This window comes from Pongo pygmaeus, chromosome 19, assembly GCF_028885625.2.
Source record: "Pongo pygmaeus isolate AG05252 chromosome 19, NHGRI_mPonPyg2-v2.0_pri, whole genome shotgun sequence".
In the NCBI taxonomy this organism is placed as follows: Eukaryota; Metazoa; Chordata; class Mammalia; order Primates; family Hominidae; genus Pongo; species Pongo pygmaeus.
In genome coordinates this window covers 75,089,073-75,111,628 of record NC_072392.2, presented here as the reverse complement: position 1 = coordinate 75,111,628, position 22,556 = coordinate 75,089,073, and the positions used below count along the sequence as shown (strand labels likewise).

The 22,556-nt window shown below is 43.5% G+C and overlaps 1 protein-coding gene across 2 annotated transcripts in view; it reads left to right on the top strand.

The window, feature by feature from the left end:
* DNAJC7 (DnaJ heat shock protein family (Hsp40) member C7) overlaps nt 1-22,556 on the top strand; it is a 40,775-nt gene that overhangs the window by 11,294 nt on the left and 6,925 nt on the right. For both annotated transcript variants that reach the window (XM_054457556.2, XM_054457558.2), the window contains exons 2-10: nt 5,634-5,722; nt 8,721-8,845; nt 9,559-9,672; nt 11,024-11,098; nt 15,579-15,697; nt 16,405-16,558; nt 17,061-17,225; nt 18,037-18,128; nt 22,284-22,357. In XM_054457556.2, coding sequence (XP_054313531.1) covers nt 5,634-5,722; nt 8,721-8,845; nt 9,559-9,672; nt 11,024-11,098; nt 15,579-15,697; nt 16,405-16,558; nt 17,061-17,225; nt 18,037-18,128; nt 22,284-22,357 — 1,007 coding nt within the window. The remainder of the gene's footprint in view (nt 1-5,633; nt 5,723-8,720; nt 8,846-9,558; nt 9,673-11,023; nt 11,099-15,578; nt 15,698-16,404; nt 16,559-17,060; nt 17,226-18,036; nt 18,129-22,283; nt 22,358-22,556) is intronic.

The following is a 22,556-nucleotide window of genomic DNA, read 5'->3' as shown; positions in this document are numbered from 1 at the left end:
AGATTGCGCCACTGCACTCCAGCCTGGGTAACAGAGCTGACAGAGGTGACAGAGGTCAGGAGATCGAGACCATCCTGGCTAACACGATGAAACCCCGTCTCTATTAAAAATACAAAAAATTCAGCCAGGCATGGTTGTGGGCACCTGTAGTCCCAGCTACTCAGGAGGTTGAGTCAGGAGAATGGCGTGAACCTGGGAGGTGGAGCTTGCAGTGAGCTGAGATCGCGCCACTGCACTCTAGCCTGGGTGACAGTCAGACTCTGTCTCAAAAAATAAAAAAAATTAAATAAATAAATAAATAAAGCTCTTTTCTCAAAAAAAAATTGGCCAGGCATGGTGGCGTGTGCCTGTAATCCCAGCTACTGGGGAGGCTGAGGTGGGAGAATTGCTTGAACCCAGGAGGTAGGGATTGCAGTGAGCCGAGATTGCACCACTGCACTCCAGCCTGGGTGACAGAGCCAGACTTTGTCTCAAAAAAAAAGAAAAAACAAAATCAAACCACAGTGCAGTGTGCTTTTTGTCATATAAAATTCGGATCCACATTTCCTAGGTTACAAATGTTGCAGAATAATGAAACCATGCTAGTCTGTTTTTCATGCAGTGAGGTGGAATAAATTTTAAAATGATGAAGAATCTCATCCCTGTTTTAATAATCTGCAAATACGTGATATGTCAAGCAATTCCAGAGAGAACCCAGCCATGTTAATGACATTTTTAAAACTACCACACAATTAATTCTGCATTAGTGTAGGCTGACTAAAGTTTCTGATTGATGCTTTAATTGCTAAAAGTTAGACTAGTTGACCCAATGCAGAGATCTTGCTTAAGTGTTCAACTTGGAAGTATTTAGAGAGAAAATTGAAATTTTTATAGGGCATCTAATTTGGGGCATGTTGCAATGTCAACTATGATGTTTTAATGTGTTTTTAATTTAGTTGAGCTGTAAATGTGCAAAGTTGGCTAGCAACCATAAGCCCAAGTTGTCTGATTTAATCACATGATGCTGAGCCCTGCTAAGACCTGTGTGATACCAAATGATTCCCTTAGCAGTGTTTGTTGGAGTAATTAGTGTCAGCAATGAATGAATGCTGAATTCAGAGATAATATAACTACATGTCTAAAGGATATACAGATTTTAACGAACATTTATTGTAGAAGAGCAAGTTTTCAAAGCTGCAGTTTTCTTACTGGTGGGTGGTTTTGTTTTTTTGAGACAGTCTTGCTCTGTCACTCAGGCTAGAGTGCAGTGGTACAATCACAGCTCATTACAGCCTCAACCTCCTGGGCTCAAGTGATCCTCCCATCTTAGCCTCCCAAGTAGTTGGGACTACAGACATGCACCACCATGCCCAGCTAATTTTTAAATTTTTGTAGAGACAGAGTCTCCCTGTGTTTTCCAGGCTGTTCTCAAACTCCTGTGCTCAAGCAGTCTTCTTGTCTCTGTCTCCTAAAGTGCTGGGATTACAGGCGTGAGACATTGCGCCCAGCAAGGTTATTTTTGAAAAACAAAGAAATACATTTTAAAATAGCAAAAGAGACCACGAATGGGATGTCTTCTCTGAAGGCCAGGGCTTCCAGTGTGCTGATCCTGTTGTGAGAGATCCTCCATGCATCTAGAGAGGACAGATTTTTTTGGAAAACCTTTCAGTAGCTGTTTTCATACAACTTTATTACTGTCAGTTAAAATGAAAAGACTGGATTGGTGGAGGTGGAGTCATTCCCAGCATCTCTTGGTGAATCAGAGCTGTGAAGCTATTCTGCTTAGAAGCTGACCCAAGGATTTGGTGGGAGAACTGGATAAATTAGTTTTAATCTAAAAGCCTTGACACTAACAGGATGTAGGGGAAAACATAAACTTCTAGGACTTAGGAGACCTGTGCAGCCATCTTGGTTGCCTCACTAGCTCTTCCTCTGTTGGAGGATAGGTGAAATTGTTGCCATAACCACCTCAGAAGGCCGTTTGAAAATCTTGGCCAGGCGTGGTGGCTGATGCCTTTAATCCTAGCACTTTGAGAGGTCTAGGCAGGCGGATCATTTGCAGTCAGGAGTTTGAGACCAGTCTGGCCAACGTGACGAAACCCTGTCTCTACTAAAAATACAAAAATTAGCTGGGCGTGGTGGCACATGCCTGTAATCCCAGCTACTTGGGAGGCTAAGGCAAGAGAACACTTGAACCCAGGAGGCAGAGGCTGCAGTGAACTGAGTTCATGCCACTGCCCTCCAGCCTAGGCAAAAGAGTTAGACTCCATCTAAAAAAAAAAAAAAATTGAAAATCTTCATTGGAAATGCTTTGAAAATCGGAAACAACACTAGAAATATATTGTAGTTGTTAATAGTACCATCAGGTCAGTTATGGCCAAGTCTATATTTTGCTGTGGTATTATATTTAAGAGTTGAATCTGAATTTAATTTTGTAGCCACAGAAAATAATCTGTAGTTTAATTTAGTGCATTGGGAATCCTTTCTTTTTTTTAATTGGTCTAGGTGAAGCCAATTAATCTTAATTCTTCTTTTCTCAGTACTGGTGTGTTTCAGTAGGTGCATGTTACAACCTCACTTGGCTATCAGATGAATTGACCCTGGCAGTGAGTGAGTGACAGATGCCACCACCAGATTGCCTTCAATTCCAGTGTTAACCAGCTCTTCTCCTTCTTTTCCAGTCCCACGCCTTTGACATCTCATCCTTCAGTCCCTTTGCTGTAAAGGCAACTTGAACAAGCTTCAGCCCTTTCTCAGACTTCCAGGGCAGGACTTGAATGGATTTGACCCTGGAATTGTTCCTGATGCAGCCTTGTTCAGTTCTTGCTGCTGCCATGCTGGATTCCAAAGATCCACTCTTTCCTCGACTGGTCTCGCAGGGTCAGGCCCATTGGTTAAAGCTTGTTGTGTATTTGGTGGGGAGGTTCAAAATGAAGGAGGGACTCCAGTCCACTTTGGGCATTGGACCTGGAGGCAAAAAAATAAGCGTTCAGTCTAAAAGCACTAACTGCCCATTGTTTAGGCAGCTGTTAATCAGCCACGTTTCTGTGAAAATAAGTCCTTTTCATGAGGCAATTGTGTAGGAATAGCTAATTCTGGCCTGATGCTGTGCAGTGTGAGGTTAAAAACATGGCAACTTGTCACAACACAATTCTTCTTGTTCTTTTTGCTGTGGGCTGACTCTACATTACTTGCTTTGTTTGCTCTAGAATGGAATCTACTCACCATTTACTAAAATGAAATGCATTTCTTTGGGGAGGCAAAGTCCAGTTCACTAGGTCTTGCATCTTAAAGAGAAAGGAGCCCTCCTTCCTCTATGACTAATTGTTAGGAATGTCATTTAGCTTATTTAAATACCGATTTTGGTTCTGGGGTTGAATATTATATGCAGGGGGTACTGTGTGTCTTAGTTTAAACAAATTTATACGTATTATCCATGTCTTACATATATTGTCCCTGTCTTACTCCTCGTAGTACAGATTAATTTTCAAAATAGTTAGCAGTAAGTGGAGGCAAGCATTAGAGAGAAAGCTTGGCATAGTAGAAAGTGCACAAGTTTGTATTCTGACAAATGTGGGTAACATCCTGACCTCAAGCAAGTTATTTAACCCCCAGGCCTTATTTCCTCCTTTGAAAAATGGGAATAATGAAGTTCACCGAACTGTGTTTTATAGAGGATACTGTATGGAAAGTACCTGGCCTCAGTAGTTATTAGTAACTGTCCACCAAAATCATCCTTTGCATTTTTTCTAGAAGCCAGTCCTGAACTCCCTGACCTCCATAGGGGTAGTGTCTTAGGAAGGAGGAGACTAGGGGCACCTTTCAGCAGCCCTGTACATTATTTCACTTTCGACTAACAAGCTTTATACTGCTGACACAGTGTCTCCCCAGGTACCTAGATGTCTTCGTTTTCCTCAAAGATTTGTATATTCTTAGCCACTAGCCAACTGAAGAAGAGGCTAGATCTTCTCTGATAGAGTTTGGGCCTAATGTCTTACTTTGGAATTTGCTACTCCATTTCTTCACAGCAGTTTGACTAATCGAAATCCAGTTTTGGGGAAGTTCTTTGTTCAAATCCCTTGGCATGTCTGCTCTTAAAAGGATAGGCTCCTAAGAGTTTTTATAAGCACTTTGCTTAATTTAAAGTTACAGGATGGTGAATACCATGTAGTAGGATTTCAGTTGGTTCTTTAAATCTTGCAATTGGGGGATCTTCCTTGAAGATTTTTCATAGCAGAAGGTCTCTTCTCAGCATTGTGATAGTTGGTATAGACAGTTACTCAAGCAGATTTAGATCCATCACATTTCACAGCTGTCAGCATTTATGGGTCGTTCCCATTTGCCTTCTCCTTCTAGCAGCCTTTTCATATTAGTAGGGCTTGCCAGGACAGTGATGGAGAAGAATGGAGAGGGAGGATCACCTCAATAAAAGGAGGGCGACTTTGCCAGTTTGTAGTTTAAAATACTTAAGTAAATCACAAATCTCCCTAATGCAGATATCCATAGACTCAAGCTATAAATTGCTATACCATCACCAAGGTTTAAGAACTAGGACTTTTGCCCGAACTTCAGGCAACCCCGAACTAGGTTCTTTTTTGCATGTGAATAACAGGAAAAGAAAGATGTTTCTCATAACAAAAATGATCAGGTACTTAGTTAATGTTGCAATAATCATTTCAGTAAAGAATTATCTTTATCACTTGAGCAGTAGAATGATTTTGAGTATCTTGATAGAGGTTACTAGTTCTTTTAAAACGTTGGTCATGTCTGATTTGATTCTAGGTACTTGCTCAGGAATCTAATTCCCAATTATATAACATTGTTCCTTTAGGAAAGTATACTTTGTCTTATGGCACAGTTTCAAAAAATAGATCTTAGAGGTAGGGAAAAAATTCTGCTATCACCCAGTTGCTGAATATATAAGGTACTGGAGGGAGTACAAAGGGGGCAGCAAGTACCTACATGGTTGTGATGGGAAGAGGGAACACCAGTGGATGGGTGCTCCTTATAGTATGGCACTGGCAGCCTGTACCTCATATGTCCCTGTCATCCACAGTCTTAGTCTCTGCTGTCACTCAGCTCTGTTCCTGTCTGAAACACCAACATGCTATGCTTTTAACTCTTTTGCCACCTGCCTTTGCTCTGCTTGTTCTTCCAGTGACAAATGCATGAGCCACTTTTCAGGAGATGAAATTATTAAAACTCTTGAGGATGTGACCTATTTCACATTGAGAAATAAGTTGCCCTGAACGGAGTAACCATTTTTCCTGTAAGTTTGCAAAAGAGGCAGCAGTTGTGACACTGTGGAAGGAGATAGAAAAATTCCTTGCCATGAGGGAATGTCTAAATTTGTCCTGCGGGAGGATGACTACAGGTAGAAATAGTGAGGTGAGGCAGGAACATAAGAGGGGTTTTCTTGATTTAGTTTGAATGTATCTAAGTGACAAAAAGGAGCATCTGAAGAACTTGGATTCTTTCATTAGCACCTCCTTTTGGTCCATTGGCCTATTCAACAAATCTATAAATTCCTTCAAGTATCACACTAACTTTCAGCTCAGTGTGCTGCGGGCTCTAGACCAAAGATTGCTCCTGTAAGATTACAGAGGTTATTCCCTTTGTAAAGTAACATGATTCTCTTTCTCTTTCGTTTTCAGGGAAGCAGAGACTTTCAAGGAACAAGGAAATGCATACTATGCCAAGAAAGATTACAATGAAGCTTATAATTATTATACAAAAGCCATAGGTGAGAAAGAACTGATACTTAGGCTAGAAAACATTTACTTGCCAAATATTATTAAAAGTAGCTGCCAGTCCTGGTGTAATCCCAGCCCGTAATCCCAGCACTTTGGGAGGCCAAAGCAGGCGGATCACTTTAGATCAGGGGTTTCAGACCAGTCTGGCCAACATGATGAAACCCTGTCTCTACTAAAAATACAAAAATTAGCTGGGCCTGGTGGGGGGCACCTGTAATCCCAGCTACTTGGGAGGCTGAGGCAGGAGAATTGCCTGAACTCGGGAGGTGGAGGTTGCAGTGAGCCAAGATTGTGCCACTGCACTCCAACCTGGGCAACAAAGCCAGGTTGATGAAATTATTAATTTCATCTCAAAAGATTAAAAAAATAGGCCAGGCTCAGTGGCTCACGCCTATAATCCCAGCACTTTGGAAGGCCAAGGCGGGCAGATCACCTAAAGTCAGGAGTTTGAGACCAGCCTGGCTAACATGGTGAAACCCCATCTCTACAAAATACAAAAATTTGCTGGGCGTGGTGGTGCATGCCTGTAATCCCAGCTACTAGGGAGGCTGAGGCAGGAGAATCGCTTGAACCCAGGCGGTAGAGGTTGCAGTGAGCTGAGATCCTGCCGTTGCACTCCAGCCTGGGGGATGACCAAAGAACTCCATCTCAAAAATTAAATTAAAAAATTTAAAAAAGTAGCTTCTCTCTGAAAGTAGCCTTTTGCCTAATGGGTTGATAACTGTTACTGTATGAACTTCTTCAGGCTTAATGATCTCATGAAGGCCAGGCGTGGTGACTCATGCCTGTAATCCCAGCGTTTTGGGAGGCCGAGGCGGGCAGATCACCTGAGGTCAGGAGTTCTTCTCCCCTAATTTGCTTACCCCAACTCAGCATGCACATTTCATTTCAGCCTGGCCTGTTAACATGGTGAAACTCTGTCTCTAAAGATACAAAAATTAGCCAGGTGTGGTGGGCGCTTGTAATCCCAACTACTTAGGAGACTGAGGCAGGAGAATTGCTTGAACCTGGGAGGCAGAGGTTGTAGTGAGCCAAGATCACGCCACTGCACTCCAGCCTGGGCAACAAGTGCGAATCTCCGTCTCAAAAACAAAAAAAATCTCATGAATGATAACTTTTTTCTTTTTCTTTTATTTTTTTTTAACTCTTTAAATTTTTTAAAATAGAGACAGGGTCTTACCATGTTGCCCCGGCTGGTCTCAAACTCCTGGGCTCAAGGGATCCTCCTGCCTTGGCCTCCCAAAGTGCTAGAATTACAAGGATGAGCCACCATGCCCAGCTGTGATAACTTCTTCTAACTGGGGTGGGTAGTTTTTCTTTTGATAAATTAAAGGCAATTCCAGAAATACTGAATGTTATGGCAAAATCCACCTAAATACATTTCAGTCATTGTCAATTCATTTACTACCTTAGAAAATGGCCTTTGTACATAAAAGAAGTCTTAGTTATCTCCATGCTTAATTTGCCAGCATACTTTAATCCCGTGTCAGCATTCTTCTCATCTAATTTGCTTACTCCAACTCAACATGCACATTTCATTTTAATGTCTCATTATACAAAACACAGTTCATTAAGATTAATAAGCTGCCTCTCTCCTCAAAAGATAATCACTGCACTTTAAAGCTGTACCTTGTTTTGTTTTAAAACTGATTGTATCCTTGCTGCTGTCCATTTGCACAAGCACTCAGAAATTTGGATGCAGCCTATTTATTTATTTATTTTTGAGACAGTGTCACTGTCACCCAGGCTGGAGTGTAGTGGCACAATCTTGGCTCATTGCAACCTTCACCTCCTAGTTTCAAGCGATTTTCATGCCTTAGCCACCTGAGTAGCTGGGGTTACAGGTGAGTGCCACCATGCTTGGCTAATTTTTTTGTATTTTAGCAGAGACAGCGTTTTGCCATGTTGTCCAGGCTGGTCTCAAACTCCTGGCCTCAAGTGATCTGCCCACCTCGGCCTCCCAAAGTGCTGAGATTATAGGTGTGAGCCACCGTGCTGGCTGTGGCGTTCTAAAGAGAGTGTGTCAGGGCTGGGTGCAGTGGCTCACTCCTGTAATCCCAACGCTTTTGGAGGCTGAGGCAGATGGATCACTTGAGGCCAGGAGTTCAAGACCAGCCTGGCCAACGTGGCAAAACCCCATCTCAACAAAAAATACAAAAATTAGCTGGATGTGGTGGTGTGTGCCTGTGGTCCCAGCCACTTAGGAGGCTGAGGTAGGAAGATGGTTTGAGCCCAGGAGGCGGAGGATGCAGTGAGCAGAGATCATGCCACAGCACTCCAGCGTGGGCAGCAGAGCCAGACTGTGTCTCAAATAAATAAATAAATAAATAAATAAATAAATAAAAATACAGAAATTAGCCAGGCGTGGTGGCAAATGCCTGTAATCCTAGCTGCTTGGCTGCTTGGGAGGCTAAGGCATGAGAATCACTTGAACCCAGGAGGCAGAGGTTACAGTGAGCCGAGATAGCACCACGGCACTGTAGTCTGTGCAACAGAGTGAGACCCTGTCTCCATGAAGAAAATAGAGTTTATGAGCGTTACGGATAGATTCCCTTAACATTGTTTGGAGGGAGATGCCCTCTAAGGTTTTTTTTGTTTGTTTGTTTGTTTTTTGTTTTTGTTTTTTTTTTTGAGACAGGGTCTTCTCTGTCGCCCAGGCTGGAGTGCAGTGCTGTGCTCTTGGGTCACTGCAACCTCCACTTCCAGATTCAAGCAATTCTTATGCTTCAGCCTCCCGAGTAGCTGGAATTACAGGGGCCCGCCACCACACCCAGCTATTTTTTTTTTTTTTTTTGTATTTTAGTAGAGATGGGGTTGTGCCATGTTGACTAGGCTGGTCTCGAACTCCTGACCTCAAGTGGTCTGCCCTTCTCGGCCTCCCAAAGTGCTGGGATTATGGGCATGAGCCACTGCGTCCAGCCCCCTCTAAGTTTTCAAAGCAGGGACCTGTTCTAAACTTTGTTTTACGTTCTTCTGCCTTTCCTATAGATATGTGTCCTAAAAATGCTAGCTATTATGGTAATCGAGCAGCCACCTTGATGATGCTTGGAAGGTTCCGGGAAGCTCTTGGAGATGCACAACAGTCAGTGAGGTTGGATGACAGTTTTGTCCGGGTATGTATGTAATGGGACTGTTTGGGGAAGGCTGGGTTGCTACAGTTGAGTTTCTCTAGCGCCGTGTTTCTCAACCTTGACACTATTGAAATTTGGGACCAGATTATTCTTTGTTGTGGGGGACTTTACTGTGCACTGTGGGATGTTTAGCAGCATCTCTAACTTTTAATCACTGAGTATGAGTAGCACCCCCTCTGCCCAGTTGTAACAACCAAAAGTGTCTCTTAACATTGTTAAATGTCCCCTGGAGGGCACATTGCCCAGGTTGAGAACTACTGCTGTAGTCATTTTCATTTTGTGTTAGTTTTGTTCATTTGTTTGTTTTTGTTTTTGAGATGGAGTCTAGCTCTGTTGCCCAGGCTGGAGTGCAGTGGTGCGATCTCGGCTCACTGCTACTTCAGCCTCCCGGGTTCAAGCAATTCTCCTGCCTCAGCCTCCAGAGTAGCTGGGACCACAGGCATATGCCACCACACCCGGCTAATTTTTGTATTTTTAGTAGAGACGGAGTTTCGCCATGTTGGCCAGGCTAGTCTCAAACTCCTGACCCCAAGTGAGTGATCCGCCCTCCTCAGCTTCCCAAAGTGCTGGGATTACAGGTGTGAGTCACCGCTCCTGGCTTCTGTGTTGGTTTTGTGTGGGTGTCTGTTGCTGCTGTTGATTTCTTTCCACTTGGCCAATCATGCTTCTTTTCTTCCCTCTTGGTGTTCTTTTAGGGACATCTACGAGAGGGCAAGTGCCACCTCTCTCTAGGGAATGCCATGGCAGCATGTCGCAGCTTCCAGAGAGCCCTAGAACTGGATCATAAAAATGCTCAGGCACAACAAGAGGTACGGGTCTGATCCTGTTCTGTCAAAAGAGGCAGTATGGTATATTTGGGAGGAGTTGCTATTTGAAAGTCGGAACTGAAGTCTAGTCTCACTTCTGCCATCAGCACACCTGGGTGACTTTAGGCGAGTTTCATAGCCTGTCTAAGCCTCAGCTTCCTAATCTGTAAAGTGAGTTTTGAATATGATTGACAGCTTTTAAAAATCTGTGAAAACTGAAGTGTTTCTGAGATGGCTGGGGAATAGGCAAATGCTTCCAGGGACTGATTTGAGTGAGGTTAAAGAATTTAAGAGTTTGGGACTTAGTGAGACCCTGTCTCCACAAAAAAATTTTTTAAAGTAGGCAGGCCTGGTGCCATGCACCTGTGCTCCCAGCCACTCAGGAGGCTCAGGTGGGAGGATTGCTTGTGCTCAGGAGGTTGAGGCTGAGCCGTGATCACACCACTGCACTGTAGCCTGGGCAACAGAGCAAGAACCTGTCTCAAAAAAATCAAAAAGAATTTGAGTAAATTCAAGCCTTGATTAAATTGGTAGCAGCTAAAACATGTTTTAGTTCCGTCTCCATATATAGTATGTGTTGCTTAATGACAGGCATACATTTTGTTAGGTGATTTTGTCATTGTGCAGAATCATAAAGTATGGGTGGCATAGCCTGCTACACACCTAGGCTATATGGCAGTGGCTTCTGGACTAAAACCTGTATAGCGTGTTACTGTCCTGAATATCGTAGGCAGCTATAACACAGTGGTAAGTATTTGTGTATCTAAACAGAAAAGGTACAGTAAAAATACAGTATTATAATTTTACAGGAACACTGCCATATATACAGTTCATTGTTGACCAGAGTGTATGACTGTATATACAGTTTACCCTAGATGCATTTCAGTGAGAATCTCAAAACGTATGCTCAATCCCTGGCAATGCATTGCCTTTATTTCATGTATATCAAGCATAACACTTGTGTTCCTGACTTGAAGTTCAAACTGAGGGCGAAGATTGGGTCTAGCCCTTCTGTTAAGGAGTCATGACTGTATCTTCATCAATTTGATTTGTGAAATGTCTGTGGTTCTGATTTTCTTGAAAGAAAATCTCCTAGGGACCTCTATGAGAGGTTGAGTACCACCTCTCTCTAGGGAATGCCATGGCAGCGTGTCGCAGTTGCCAGAGAGCTCTAGAACTGGATCATAAAAATGGCCATTCACAACAGGAGGTATGCGTTCGACCCTGTCTTTATCAAAAGAGGCAGTGTGGTATATTTACTCAATTCAAATTCATCAAGGCCTTGTTAATTTTTTTGTGGTTGTTTAATCTACAGCTTCATTAAAACTTTCCTATGTCTGATTTTCCGGTGTAGTTCAAGAATGCTAATGCAGTCATGGAATATGAGAAAATAGCAGAAACAGATTTTGAGAAGCGAGATTTTCGGAAGGTACAGTACAACCATGAGATAATCTCATCTGCTCTTTGTCACAAAATTCCCATTCGTGTGTGTGTGTGATAATTAAGAGGAGTAGTATGGCACAAAAGCTCTAGAATAGTAAATTATCACTTAAATTAGGCTTCTGACTTTTCCTCTTAAAAATGTTTTGTGCTAAGGTACTTATTTTCTTAATTATATTTGGCCCTATGATAAAAGTAAAATGAGTGTGCCACTTGAGTTTGTTTCTATTGTTGATGTAAAGCACTGGTCTAATAGTGTACTTCTTAATAAAGGGAAAGCCAGCTGGAATTAAATATTAGGTTTGGATAATCTTTTTTTTTTTTTTTTTGAGGCCTAGTTTCACTCTTGTCACCCAGGCTGGAGCACAGTGGCTAACTGTAACCTCCACCTCCTGGCTTCAAGCGATTCTCCTGCCTCAGCCACCCTGGGATTACAGGCGCATGCCATCACACCTGGCTAAGTTTTATAGTTTTGTTTTTTTGTTTGTTTTTTGTTGTTGTTGTTGTTATTTGTTTTTTGAGATGGAGTTTCGCTGTCACCCAGGCTGGAGTACAGTGGCATAATCTCAGCTCACTGCAACCCCTGCCTCCCAGGTTCAAGCGATTCTCCTGCCTCAACCTCCCGAGTAGCTGGGATTATAGGCATGCGCCACCATGCCCAGCTAATTTTTGTATTTTTAGTAGAGACGGGGTTTCACCATGTTGGTCAGGCTGGTCTCAAACTCCTGACCTCGTGATCTGCCCGCCTCAGCCTCCCAAAGTGCTGGGATTACAGGCGTGAGCCACCGTGCCTGGCCTTTTTTTTTTTTTTTTTTTTTTTTTTTTTGTTGAGAGAGAGTTTGGCTCTTGTTGCCCAGGCTGGAGTGCAGTGGCGTGATCTTGGCTCACTGCAACCTCCGCCTCCCAGGTTCAAGCAATTCTCCTGCCTCAGCCTCCCAAGTAGCTGGGATTACAGGCATGTGCTGCCACGCATGGCTAATTTTGTTTTTTTTTTAGTAGAGACAGGGTTTCTCCATGTTGGTCAGGCTGGTCTCGTACTCCCGACCTCAGGTGATCCTCCCTCCTTGGCCTCCCAAAGTGCTGGGATTACAGGTGTGAGCCACCTCCCCGGCCAAAAGTTCTAGGTATCTTTCTAGACCTTGCAGTTATTATGCTTTATCTGTATAACTCCTTCTTTAGATGGTGCTTGGAAATAGTTTTCACTTGAGTTTCAAAAGGGGAGGTAGATAACCCCCAAAAGGTTAAAAACCACTGATCAGGAGAGATTTTCTGGATCACTTAAGTTTGTGACTACTCTGCAAGGAATAAAGTTGTCACTTCATATGTGGGAATTTGCTCAGTACTTTTTGTAGCTTGTGCTCAGTAAATTTTTTTGTTTTGTTTTTGAGGCGGAGTCTTGGTCTGTCACCCAGGCTGGAGTGCAGTGGCACGATCTCGGCTCACTGCAAGCTCCGCCTCCCGGGCTCACGCCATTCTCCTGCCTCAGCCTCCTGAGTAACTGGGACTACAGGCGGCCACCACCACGCCCAGCTAATTTTTTGTATTTTTAGTAGAGATGGGGTTTCACCATGTTAGCCAGGATGGTCTCGATCTCCTGACCTCGTGATCCGCCTGCCTCGGCCTCCCAAAGTGCTGGGATTACAGGTGTGAGCCACCGCGCCCAGCCTCAGTAAATGTTTTGATAAGAGGATACATTAAGAATCATTCACATTCACTGATGGTCTTTTATTTGGTAATGTATATATCTGATTAGCTTATGCAGAGTCCCGTCAGTAACTTATTAGCATCCCTCTTCTGTCCATTGGTTTTAATAACCACAGTTGTCTTTGTAGTGTAATTCATAAGTTTGTTTTGTTTGGCATGTGTGTGTTTGGAAAGCAATTCTGCCTGCTGTCAGTTTTCTGAGGTTTACATAGGCAAAAGCTTTGTCTTGAGAGGCAGTCTTTTGGGTTTCTTTTCTCTCTTGCCTACTCCAGAGCCAGAATCCTGAGTTTGTGACAGAATCCTCTGTTTGTGACATCCCAGCCCCCCCACTGTAGCTCATGGTGATGTCACAAATGAAGAATTATGATCCTGGCAGGGGAAACAGATGAACTTGGAAGAAACAAAAGATCTTCTTTGCCTGCAGCTGTCCCTAGTCATGGGGAGGTGGGGGGTGGGAAGTGAAGCACTGACGATCCCCATGATTAGCAGAACCAGCTCTGTACAAAACGGGGTCCTTGTGAAGGCAACAGGGTGTGGCTGCTGACATTTTGACTGACTTCTTCCTGTCCCCTCATTCCTTTTCCATCTGAGCGGGGCAGGACAGTTAGCACAACTCTACCTACGTAATGCTTAAGTTTTCATATTGTCCTTAGAACTTTCAGGACATGCCCAGCGCGGTGGCTCACAGCTGTAATCCCAGCACTTTGGGAGGCCGAGGCGGGCGGGTCACCTGAGGTCGGGAGTTCGAGACCAGCCTGACCAACATGGAGAAACCCTGTCTTTACTAAAAATACAAAAAATTAGCCAGGCCTGGTGGTGCATGTCTATAATCCCAGCTACTCAGAGGGCAAAGGCAGGAGAATTGCTTGAACTCGGGAGGCAGAGGTTGCAGTGAGCCAAGATCATGCCATTGCACTGCAGCCTGGGCAACAAGAATGAAACTCCATCTCAAAAGAAAACAAAAAACAAAAAAAACAGAAAACTTTCAGGACAGTAAACCTGTGCCGCTGAAGGAGAGGCATTCCTGTCACTGCTGTGTGACACTGCAGAAAGTCTTCTCAGTGAAACAGCTGGTAAGCTGGTAGTGTTTACTGACTTGCTCATATTTTAAATTTCAGTTTTGGAATAGGTGCTATTCATGGTTCAAAAACTAGAAAGTGTTGCCAGGTGCAGTGGCTCATGCTTGTAATCCCAGCACTTTGGGAGGCCAAGGCAGGAGGATCGCTTGAGGCCAGGAGTTCGAGACCAACCTGGGCAACTTATTGAGACCCTGTCTCTACAGATAATTTAAAATTTTAGCTGAGTGTGGTGATGCGTGCCTGCAGTCCCAACTACTCATGAGGCTGAGGCAGGAGAATCACTGGAGTCTGGGAGGTCGAGGCTGCAGTGAGCCATGATTGTGTCACTAATACTCCAGCCTGAACAGCAGAGCAAGACCCCATCTCAAAAACAAAACAAACAAAAGTTAGAAAGTATGAAAAATATTCAGTGATGAGTGTCCCCTCAAACTTGTCCTCTCTCTGCCCAGTTCTCACTCCCCTAAGCTAACCACTGTTCTTATGTCTTCTATTTTCTTCTTTAGTTTTGTTGTACATATATAAAATAAAGATCCTTGATTTTCTCCCTTTATTTAGCGTGAAAGGTAGTGTGCTTTATGGCAGTTCTGCACCTTTAAAAAAAAAATCACTGAATAGCTCTTGGAAGTCTTTCCATATTAGTACATGAAGAGCTTCTTCATTCTATTTTAGAACTACATAGTATTCCATTATATGAATGTCCACGTTATCTAACCAGTCTCCTGTTGATGGAATTTGAATTTTTCTGCTTGTAAGTTTTCAGAGTTTATCTCTTCCTGATCCCCATGGCCAAATTCTTAGAGGGAATAGGTGTCCCTTAACTCCAGATTTCTCCTTTGGTTCATTTATTCTTGGTGTGAATGTGATTCAGCAAGGCTCTCCCAGGAATAAATAGCAGCTGAACCAAAACTGAAAGCTTAGAGGACAAACTAGTAAAAAGAGAAAAACAGAATATATGGAGATGCTTTATGAGGCTGAAAGAGTAAATTAATCCCCACCTTTTTGTGTGTGTGATTGCTCCTTGGCTTGTGGTTTGTATAGTGGCATGTTGGATAGTAATCTGATGTAGCCTATTTAGAGCCATTTAAAATAACTATTTTAAGGCCGGGTGTGGTGGCTCACGCCTGTAATCCTAGCACTTCGGGAGGCCGAGGAGGGCAGATCACGGGGTCAGGAGATCAAGACCATCATGGCTAACATGGTGAAACCCTGTCTTTACTAAAAATACAAAAAAAATCAGCTGGGCGTGGTGGCGGGCGCCTTTAGTCCCAGCTTCTCAGGAGGCTGAGGCAGGACAATGGCGTGAACCCAGGAGGCAGAGGTTGCAGTGAGCCGAGATCCCGCCACTGCACTCCAGCCTGGGTGACAGAGTGAGACTCCATCTCAGAAAAAAAAAAAAAAAAGTGATAATATTGCCTATTTCATAAAATTGTTGTGAGGATTAAATGGGTTCATATATGAAAGTACCCAGTAAATGTTCACTGTCCTCATTATCATCTGGAATCTTTGCTGTCCTCATTTCAGTGCTTTTATTTAATGAATTAGGTATGTTTTTAAACTTTGGTATTACTTAACAGTGGACCCAAAGACTTCATTGAGCTTTGAGTCTGTTGCCTGTGACTAAACTAAAGTGAAGATGTTTCTGGAGTCCCTGATGAAGAGCCTTATTTGTTTTCTTCTTCCCTACAGGTTGTTTTCTGCATGGACCGTGCCCTAGAATTTGCCCCTGCCTGCCATCGCTTCAAAATCCTCAAGGCAGAATGTTTAGCAATGCTGGGTCGTTATCCAGAAGCACAGTCTGTGGCTAGGTATGCAGTCAGGCCAGTTGGACATTAAAATGCTAGATACCATTGGACTGATGGTGTCCGGCAGCTTCACCACAGGATATGGTCCCCAGAGTAGGCCAGCTAGGGCTGATCAGACCCTCTTGGGACTTAAAGTCAAAGATTAGACCAGCTTTGAAAACCCGTAGGGTATACAGCAGTATAGTAGTATAGCAGGTACTTGAGCTATATATGAAAGAACAGATTGTGTTTTTGTGGTTTTTGTTTGTTTGTTTAAGGTAGTCCTTTTCCTTCTACTCCACTGGTTGGCACACTTTCTGCAAAGGGCCAGATTTTAGCCTTTGCAGGCCACAGGGTCTCTGTTGCAACTAACTCAACTCTGCCATTGCAGTGCAAAGGTTGCCCTAGATAATAGATGAACCAATGGGTGTGGCTGTTTGAATAGTGTTTTATTTACAAAAACCAGTGGCAGAAAGGATTTGGCCCTGTGGGCTGTAGTTTGCCAAACCCTGTTCTAGTTTAATAAGGATTGTAAGACACAAGATGTGTATTAAAGATAACTATAGGTGGTTTATTTGGGGGAAGTTTGGGAACGGTTCTTGGGAATCTGTCTACCTTTGGATATTTTGAATGCTAGACATATGGTCAAGGAAGAAAACTGGCCACAAATGGTAGTAATGGTGGGGACATTCTATAGCACAGCTCGATGTGCCCTTTTCTGACTATTGCAGTGACATTCTACGAATGGATTCCACCAATGCAGATGCTCTGTATGTACGAGGTCTTTGCCTTTATTACGAAGATTGTATTGAGAAGGCAGTTCAGTTTTTCGTACAGGCTCTCAGGATGGCTCCTGACCACGAGAAGGCCTGCATTGCCTGCAGAGTAAGTTCTAGTCACCAGACCTAACTGGGAAAGAGCTTCCTTTTGGGACCTTTAAGATGGCTAGAGTGGAAGGTTTTAGAATCACAAGGAAAGTGATAGCTTTTCCTCCTGCTTTGCAAGGATGCTTGGTCTTTATTAGAAATGGTTTCAGGACTACTTGTATTTACCTAAAGGTAGATGTGATCATAGAGGGTCGGATGCCTTTAAGAGGGTTTTTTTTGTTTTGTTTTTCCCCTCAGTGAAGTTAGATAGTAATACTTACCCTGGGAAGTGGAGGCAGACCCAGTAACATAGGTCTCATTGGTATTTTTGGTAACTCTTTTCCTGTCCACTCTGTAGAAAGCTCAAATGAGCAACAGATTAACCCAGATTGGGGGTTGGCGGGGCTCTGTGATGCTGAACTGCCGGAAGCAAAGAACTTGAAAATAGACTCTGGCCTCTCTGTGCAATGGTCTGAGGCTTTGTGGATATGAACCGATCCTCCCCTTGCTTTTTTCTGTAGAATGCCAAAGCACTCAAAGCAAAGAAGGAAGATGGGAATAAAGCATTTAAGGAAGGAAATTACAAACTAGCATATGAACTGTACACAGAAGCCCTGGGGATAGACCCCAACAATATAAAAACAAATGCTAAACTCTACTGTAATCGGGGTACGGTTAATTCCAAGGTAAGCTCTTGATCTAGATCTTGGGGCCTATATAGATATTTTTAAGGGACATCAAAGGGTCTTGGGAAATCTGCCTAGTGAGGGTAAGCAAGATGAAAGAGGGAAAGTTGTTATGGTTAATAGTTAGGAACTCCCTTCCAAGAGGCAAGCTTTTGTCATCTATGGAATTTGAGGGCAGTTGGACAATTTGCAAGGATATTCTCACCTGTTCATTAAGGTCCCTTTCCTCCAGTAAGAGAATGGCTAGGGGCTGTGGGATAATCTTAAGCAGCTACTGTTGCTTTTTTATTGTTTTGCTTATGCAAGTGATCATTCATTTTAGGAGTGATTTGGAGGAAGAGTATGAGGCAAGCTTGTTTTTCTCCAGTGTAATTGATGGTCACCATGCATGGTTGAAAATGGCCTGAGTGCTTTTGTGGCCCTACACAACATCAGAAACAAAAAGTAGACTCCTTGCCCTTGCAGAATTCTAGCAGTTAAAAATCAGAGTGATTTCTGATCCCTCTAGGTGACCTGGAAAAAAGGAGGGCAGGAACCAGCCTTTCTATTTTCATGTTTTCACTGGGCACTAACATGGAATGGTAAAGGTGGTTTATCCTTGAAGACAAATGTGCCTGGCTTGTATCATATACAAGAGAAATCAATTTTGAAGTTGCTGTCCATAGCCCTGGTGACAAAGAACTAGAACTTAATATGACATTTAAGGGGCCAGCATGACTGATCCTCTTAGAGTTTTGAAGCCATGCTCACAGCTTCTGGGCTCCCTCAGTCACCAAAGATGTGAAGTATGATTGCTCTCTCTCTCCTGAAGCTTAGGAAACTAGATGATGCAATAGAAGACTGCACAAATGCAGTGAAGCTTGATGACACTTACATAAAAGCCTACTTGAGAAGAGCTCAGTGGTAAGTGCCTCTGGTGGGTGGGGGGAAGAGGGAGTTGCCGCTGGCCTCAGGGGAATTGCCTTGCGGATGACGAAGCAGACCCAGAGATGTTGTGAGGTCATTTGGTCCTTCCCCCTGCCTCTAGGTGGGATTGTTCCAGCCCTAGACTATCTTTATAGACCTCCAGCGGAGGAGATTGCACAAGCTCCCTCAGTCTCCCATGCCTGTGTCTAACGCCCCTCACGGTCAGTAAGTTTCCTCTGATGCCTGACCCAAATTCCTTTTGTTAAAGTTTAAATCAATTTCCTTTGGAGATTTTATTTTGTGTTGTACACTTATGCTCTAACTTGGCACAGTGCTTGACACATAGGTGCTCACTGAATAAATGTTTTGTTGAATGAATGTATGGTGCTTGGAAGAGAAAGCAACTCTTAGAGACAGTTGAGAGTTGTACTTCATCCTGTTTGTTCTGGGTGAGGGAAGACAGTCTTAGAGTTGGAAGAGATGTAATCCGGCTCAGCCTCCCAGGATAAAGGAACTTCCTTTTGAAACACCCTGGATGGCTACTCTCTGCTTGAGTGTTTTGAGTGGAGGGCAGTCTGTGTCTGACAGGGTGATTATGAGTCAGGATGTGCCTACCTCTAATGCTCACATTTGCCCCAGAGTCAGGGTGTTCCCTGGCATCGTTGCTCCTCTTACTCTTAGACCCACCAGCTGATTTTCTCCAGATAGGAACAGGGCTAGGAGAAACCTTTCTCAGAAATCCACCTCTTCTGATTTCAGATTATTCTCTAGGCGGAGAAGAACTTCCCGTCTTTAAAGTTCTTAAAGAAGATGTATTTGTTGTATACTAATCCTCCAGCACCTTGCTCCACTCCTTATTATAAAATGTCATATCCAAAGAACAGATGCTGTCACTGATGCCTGATGAGCCAGTAGTTTAAGCTTCCTTGTCTCATCAGTGGTACAGAATATCTCATGGACTACCTCCCACTTAGTTTTCTCAAAATTATCTCACTTAAAATGGGAAAACTGCTGCAGTGTGTGATGCTTTTTTTAAAAGTGAATTTCTAAGTTGATGACTAAGTCTGTCCAACAGAAACATACAGGGAATTATAACTTCTGTGAGACCGACTGTCAGTCATTCCATCTTTGCAAACCACTGGCACACAGAAGCAGAAGCTTTGGAAGACAAAAAAAGCACCCTTTGATTCAGCCAAAGGCTGACTTTAACAGACGCAAAATGCTATATACATGAAGGTGTTTGCTGCAATTTTATCTATAATAGCAAAAAAAAAAAAAAAGGCGGGGGGAGAATCACCTACATGTCCAGTGGGAAGGAGGTGGCTAGATACTTGATACTGTATGAACTTAATGGAATGCTCTGTATATGAAATGCCAGGGGATGGGAAGAGAAGAGAAAAATCGCTTTGTTTTGTTTTTCGGGATGGAGTCTCGCTATGTCGCTCAGGCTGGAGTGCAGTGGCGCCATCTTGGCTCACTGCAACCTCCACCTACCTCCTGGGTTCAAGCGAATTTCCTGCTTCAGCCTCCGAAGTAGCTGAGATTACCGGCGCACGTCACTACACCCAGCTAATTTTTGTATTTTTAGTGGAGACGGGGTTTCATCATGTTGGCCAGGCTGTTCTCAAACTCCTGATTACAAGTGATCTGCCTGTCTTGGCTTCCCAAAGTTCTGGAATTAAAAGCAGGCGTGAGCCACCGCACCCAGCCTTTTTTTTTTTTTTAAAAGCAAGCCCCCAACACCATAGAAAATTCTTGATTTGCTTGGAGGATAATTGGATGAAGGATTATTTTCTTCTTTGTTTATGTGCAAGAAATGAAAATAAGGAATTGCTTTGATCAGACAACTTCTTATCTTTGTGGTAGAAACAGAACTGCCCTTCTTGGAGTGGCTCTGCCTCTGAGATCACTACAGGGGAGACAGCATGCCCTGTTCAGCTGGCTGAATATTTGGCAACAATCTCCTGAAGCAGCTGGAATTGACAAGAAGTACTGGAGATTAGCTCGGGCCAAACCCTTACATCTGGCCTGACTACTGCTGCAATCTGCCTCAACTTACCCCTAAAGTTGGGGAGATGCCACCCACCCACGTCTTTGCTACACATGCCATCATGAGCTAGAGTTCACCCTTTCTCGCTAAAGCCCTATTTACTTTTCTACTTCAACTTTAAAACAAAATTAAAATGTGAGGATATCCCTGAATTTTAAAAAACATGAAGTAAAAATGCAAATTAGTATAGTTTGTTTAATACATTAGATATAGACCTAAAGAAGGTTCATCAGGGTTAATCATTTGTCACATCATTCTACACCCAGGGCTATCAGCTATCAATTTTCCTTTTTTTTTTTTTTTTAAATTCAGGATCCAGCTCTGTCACCCAGGCTGGAGTGCAGTATCAAAGTATCATTTTTCTCTTACTTCAAATTATATTACATTTTATTCTGTAAATTGATTCTGAACTCCTAATATAATATTTATGTCCTGTATTTGCAGGCCATTGGTTTTTTTAAAGTCATAAATCAAAATGATGCCAGAAAATCAAAGATGCCAAAGATGTTGGGCTTCTCTTTTGCCAGCCACATTGGTAGCACTCTCCTGCCCTGGCCTCCAAGCTGGTGGGGATCTGTGATGTTTGTGAAAATGGGCTTATGCCAGGCACAGTGGCTTACGCCTGTAATCCCAGCACTTTGGGAGGCCGAGGCGGGCAGATCGGTTCAGGTCAGGAGATCGAGACCAGCCTGGCCAACATGGTGAAACCCCATCTGTACTAAAAATACAAAAAATTAGCCGGGCGTGGTGGCACACGCCTGTAATCCCAGCTACTCAGGAGGCTGAGGCAGGAGAATCACTTGAAGAAACCTGGGAGGCGGAGGTTGCAGTGAGCAGAGATCATGCCATTGCACTCCAGCCTGGGTGACAGAGTGAGACTCCGTCTCAAAAACAAAAAAAAAAAAAAAGAAAATGGGCTTGTGTGGTAGCAGGTAAGAAATTGAATCTCTGTTGTACAGCAGCTAGCTGTACTGCATGATCACTTCCCATTCCCCAGCTGACAGTGGCTGTCTCTGGAACTCCTACCACAGTCTTTAATTGGTAGGCCAGCCTTGGTGCCAGTGATTTTATCTGGGCATGGAAAATGCCACTTGCTTCTGTGGAAGAGACACTTAAAAGATCTGGCAGTCGGCCGGGTGCGGTGGCTCACGCCTTTAATCCCAACACTCTGGGAGGTCAAGGCAGGCAGATCACGAGGTCAGGAGATGGAGACCATCCTGGCTAACACAGTGAAACCCTGTCTCTACTAAAAAAAATACAAAAAATTAGCTGGGCGAGGTGGCGGGCGCCTGTAGTCCCAGATACTCTGGAGGCTGAGGCAGGAGAATGGCGTGAACCCGGGAGGCAGAGCTTGTAGTGATCCGAGATCACACCACTGCACTGCAGTCTGGGTGACAGAGCGAGACTCCATCTCAAAAAAAAAAAAAAAAAAAAAAAAAGATCTGGCAATCATCCTGTCAAGCTTGATTCCTCCCATCTTGGGCCAAGGGCCCCTCCTTTCTTTTGTGCTACTGAAATAGAAGCAAACCTGTGTTTAGAGTTCCCTTTTCTGTCTCATTTACCTGCATCTCTCATTGATTGGTCTTAGTGGAGGGACTTGCCAGCAGCTGCCACGTTGAACTTAATCCTTTTAGTGGCTCATTAATCCCACTTCTATTCTGGATTGTAGCTAGTCCTGCATGTTTATGGCACTATAGGTTTCAAAGCTCTTTCATATCCATTTATTCACTTGATAATTTTTCTCTTGTGTGTTTCAACCCAAAGTAATCAAGTAGATCCCTTCACATTGTCTTTTCTAAGGCAGTCCAGTACCTCTTAGGTGGCTCTGTGTCAGAAGGAACTTTTTCCTCTTGATTACTTTCTGCTCAAAGCTGAACATCACTTTGCTGGTTGGATGCAAGTGCCATGCGGCCTCTGTTTTTATTTCCTCGAGGACTTGATAGCTAATTTTCTCTCACTGCTAGATTAAGGGCTCTTGTTTCTGAAGCATCTTACCAGAAGTGTGTGTCTCTTGCTTGAGCCATGCCTCTTGCCCTAGAGTGATCCTGAGAACCATTGCTATTTATGTCTTAGTGCTGTATTGCCTTGTATTTCCTTCTCAGTTACATGGACACAGAACAGTATGAAGAAGCAGTACGAGACTATGAAAAAGTATATCAGACAGAGAAAACAAAAGGTAAGTTTAAAAGCATTTGTTTTTCAGGGAACTGTGTGGACTTCTTCATAGGCCATAAATCTGTACACAAGGTAGTTTGATTCAGGGATCAGGGATGTACCTAGAACATATTTAATCACCAGCCAGAGAGAAGTGAACAAAGGCTGGGCGTGGTGGCTCACGCCTGTAATCCCCAGCACTTTGGGAGGCTGAGGCAGGC